Source organism: Acipenser ruthenus, chromosome 4 (assembly GCF_902713425.1).
Source record: "Acipenser ruthenus chromosome 4, fAciRut3.2 maternal haplotype, whole genome shotgun sequence".
In the NCBI taxonomy this organism is placed as follows: domain Eukaryota; kingdom Metazoa; phylum Chordata; class Actinopteri; order Acipenseriformes; family Acipenseridae; genus Acipenser; species Acipenser ruthenus.
Genome location: NC_081192.1, coordinates 10,285,519 through 10,289,604, shown reverse-complemented (window position 1 = coordinate 10,289,604; position 4,086 = coordinate 10,285,519). Strand labels below are relative to the sequence as shown.

At 50.0% G+C, this 4,086-nt stretch overlaps 1 protein-coding gene across 1 annotated transcript; it reads right to left on the bottom strand.

Moving 5' to 3' along the window:
- Positions 1-1,419: 1,419 nt before the first annotated feature.
- On the bottom strand, positions 1,420-3,267 carry LOC131733445 (protein qua-1-like). Its single transcript, XM_059021173.1, has one exon. It carries the CDS (start codon positions 3,265-3,267, stop codon positions 1,420-1,422), a length of 1,848 nt encoding a protein of 615 aa, XP_058877156.1.
- Between the last annotated feature and the right edge of the window lie 819 nt (positions 3,268-4,086).

The following is a 4,086-nucleotide window of genomic DNA, read 5'->3' as shown; positions in this document are numbered from 1 at the left end:
GTCTGCAGCCAAAAAAACGTGAACGGAGCTGTGCCAGGAAAGTCCGATCTCCATAAAGTTCTTCCAAAACATTAAACTTGAGCAGAGTTAGTATGTTCAGCAACCGGGACAATTTGCATCTCCTGCTTAGTGTCCCCTAAGGCATTGATAATAAAGTCTGCCTGTTGTTCATCAGTTACATTTAGGGATCTAATCATTGCCCTAAACTGGGCCTGCCATTCCCCAAACCTCATTTCATTATCTAATCCTTTAAATTTTGGAATCCAGGAAGCCCCCATCATCCAAGGCATTATCGTAGTAGTTACTATTGAGGGATTTGCTTTCACTTCCTGCACTACTGGGGGTGCCTCAGCTTCCCTTGCTGGGGGCACTACCGCTGGGGGACCCTGTATGCTCATTGTACTGGCCTGTGTAGCTAAATCAGGTATCCTGCCAAACTACGCCAGAAAATAATGTCACAGGTAAGTATTCACCAATAACTTTTGCTTATACTTTGCTTTACAGGTTTTTAACACACAGATTTGCCACCTGGACCACCCAAAGGAGCACACAAAATCAACACAGAGGTAAGTATAAATACTCATATCATTTATTTGAGAAATGTCCCTCTTTTACTTACTACAATAAACATCACAATTAAGCTGGCATCAAATAAGAAACAAATAATTCAGGTAAAATAACAAAAGCACAAATATACAGAAACCAAACAAAATATAGAAAAAAGATATTAAAAAAAATATATACCGTATATAAATAATAAACGCACAATCCACTCAGGTTTTTCTATTAGACTATGATACTTAAGTCACTTGCAGCTGTCCTAAGTCTGCCCCCTTCAGACCAATCCACAGAAGCCCTCACGTCTCCAGTATCCTCCAGCTCAGAAAGCAGAGCAATTTATAATCCAGGCTAGTGAGCCAGTCCACAAGCCACGCCCGCGCCTTCCAACAGACTCCGTCAGCGAATCAGTAGCGCTCCTCAAAAAAAAAAGCTTTCCCTCAGTCATTTCAGTCATTTCAGTCATTTGGTGTGTCTCAAAAAACGCTTTGCAAAAAAACAAGGAAACCATTCTAAGCAGCAGCCATCATTATATTGCACGTCCCTATTTAAAAGTCCACTTTATTATACTTCTTAATTATTAAATCATTCGGCTACCTGTGCAAAAATACAATAAAAAAACTCATCCGATTTAATATGTGTTTCGGCAATACTGATCCCATAGCAGTCAAGAAAATAATAACAGCTTCCACTAGAGAACAGGGAAACAAACAGAAAAGAGGCGCATTGCACTTCTCTATAGCACAAATATATCTGCCGGTATTATCCCATCAACATAGGCGACAGTACTTAACTTTTGCTTGTCGATGCTGTCAAATGTCCGTCCTTGTTTTAATTTCTTTCTCCTTTCCAGGTATCCTATTACCGGAGCTTTTTGGAACAACTGCCACCTCTTGCAAAGGTAAGTCCCGTCTCCTTCCGTTCCCTCCGGTCCCGTCTCCTTCTGATTCCCCCGGTCCCGACTCCTTCCTTTCCCTCCGGTCCCGTCTCCTTCCATTCCCCCCGGTCCCGTCTCCTTCTCCTTCCATTCCCCCGGTCCTGTCTCCTTCCGTTCCCCCCGGTCTCATCTCCTTCCGATCCCCCTGGTCCTGTCTCCTTCCGATCCCCCTGGTCCCGTCTCCTTCTTCTTCCATTCCCCCCGGTCCCGTCTCCTTCTCCTTCCATTCCCCCGGTCCCGTCTCCTTCTCCTTCCATTCCCCCGGTCCCGTCTCCTTCCGATCCCCCCGGTCCCGTCCCGTTCCGATCCCCCCGGTCCCGCCTCCTTCCGATCCCCCTGGTCCTGTCTCCTTCCGATCCCCCCGGTCCCGTCTCCTTCTTCTTCCATTCCCCCCGGTCCCGTCTCCTTCCGATCCCCCGGTCCCGTCTCCTTCTTCTTCCATTCCCCCCGGTCCCGTCTCCTTCCGATCCCCCCGGTCCCGTCTCCTTCTTCTTCCATTCCCCCCGGTCCCGCCTCCTTCTTCTTCCATTCCCCCCGGTCCCGCCTCCTTCCGATCCCCCTGGTCCTGTCTCCTTCCGATCCCCCCGGTCCCGTCTCCTTCTTCTTCCATTCCCCCTGGTCCTGTCTCCTTCCGATCCCCCCGGTCCCGTCTCCTTCTCCTTCCATTCCCCCGGTCTCATCTCCTTCCGTTCCCCCCGGTCCCGTCTCCTTCCGATCCCCCCGGTCCCGTCCCATTCCGATCCCCCCGGTCCCGCCTCCTTCCGATCCCCCTGGTCCTGTCTCCTTCCGATCCCCCCGGTCCCGTCTCCTTCTCCTTCCATTCCCCCGGTCTCATCTCCTTCCGTTCCCCCCGGTCCCGTCTCCTTCCGATCCCCCCGGTCCCGCCTCCTTCCGATCCCCCTGGTCCTGTCTCCTTCCATTCCCCCCGGTCCCGTCTCCTTCTCCTTCCATTCCCCCGGTCCCGTCTCCTTCCGATCCCCCTGGTCCCGTCTCCTTCCGTTCCCCCGGTCCCGTCTCCTTCTCCTTCCATTCCCCCGGTCCCGTCTCCTTCCGATCCCCCCGGTCCCGTCTCCTTCCGTTCCCCCGGTCCCGTCTCCTTCCGACCCCCCCGGTCCCGTCTCCTTCCATTCCCCCCGGTCCCGTCTCCTTCCGATCCCCCTGGTCCTGTCTCCTTCCGATCCCCCCGGTCCCGTCTCCTTCTCCTTCCGTTCCCCCGGTCTCATCTCCTTCCATTCCCCCGGTCCCATCTCCTTCCAATCCCCCCGGTCCCGTCTCCTTCTCCTTCCGTTCCCCCGACCTCCCATCTCCTGCCATTCCCCCCAGTCCTGTCTCCTTCTCCTTCCGTTCCCCCCGGTCCCGTCTCCTTCTCCTTCCATTCCCCCCAGTCCCGTCTCCTTCTCCTTCCATTCCCCCCGGTCCCGTCTCCTTCTCCTTCCATTCCCCCCGGTCCCGTCTCCTTCTCCTTCCATTCCCCCGGTCCCGTCTCCTTCTGTTCCCCCCGGTCCCGTCTCCTTCTCCTTCCATTCCCCCGGTCCAGTCTCCTTCCTTTCCCCCCGGTCCCGTCTCCTTCCGTTCCCCTGACCTCCCGTTTCCTTCCATTCCCCCCGGTCCTGTCTCCTTCCATTCCCCCCGGTCCCGTCTCCTTCTCCTTCCATTCCCCCGGTCCCGTCTCCTTCCATTCCCCCGGTCCCGTCTCCTTCTGTTCCCCCCGGTCCCATCTCCTTCCGTTCCCCTGACTCTTGTTTGTGGTTTCCATTCCTTTTTATATCCATCTCAATCAGGGTTTGTAAGTTTAATAGGGCGAACGCAGATGAATCTGCGTTGCAATCAATGTGGGAAGCACTTGTGACAACAATCTTTACTAGTTAACACATGCAGAATAGCCACACGTACATCAGTCTGTAACATGAACTGACATACTTGTGCATACTTTCTGATGTTGACATCAATAATGATGTGTAAATTAAATCTAATAATAATCCAATTCAATAATAATATTGCTCAACACATGCTGTTTTTATGTGCGACCTTTTAGTTTTCTAAACTCCTAACTATATTGGGTCCTAAAAGTTCAAGTGAATATTTGTATAGTTTTGCATTGGCTTGTATTGTCACAGTAATTGGTTACAATATATGCAACAGTAACTAATGAAAACACACACCAGTGGTCCACATCCTATGGGTTGTTTGTGGTGTAAAGCAGTTTATAAGAGACTACAAATATAACGTCAAAGGCAGAGGTAATCAAAATTGCTATTGCTATGAACACACACACCTTTTTTTAGTTAATATTTGACTAAGTTGTATTTTAAATCTAAACAATGATATATTCTAACTTGCTCTCGCTGAGACAGACCCATTACTAGTAGTTATAAAACATGAGTGATAATGATTGGAGAAGACACTGCAGTAGAGAATGAAAGAGGGCACCAACAAAGGTTTTTGAAACAAGAAAGACATTGACATATTTAGGGCCCAGTTCAATGTGCAAATAAATTTAACTACATTTTTGTGTATAATTTTCCACCAGCTTAAAAACATTTCTTAAAGTCGGCATACTGTACACCCCTTCAATTTCGGAAGAAAGGCTA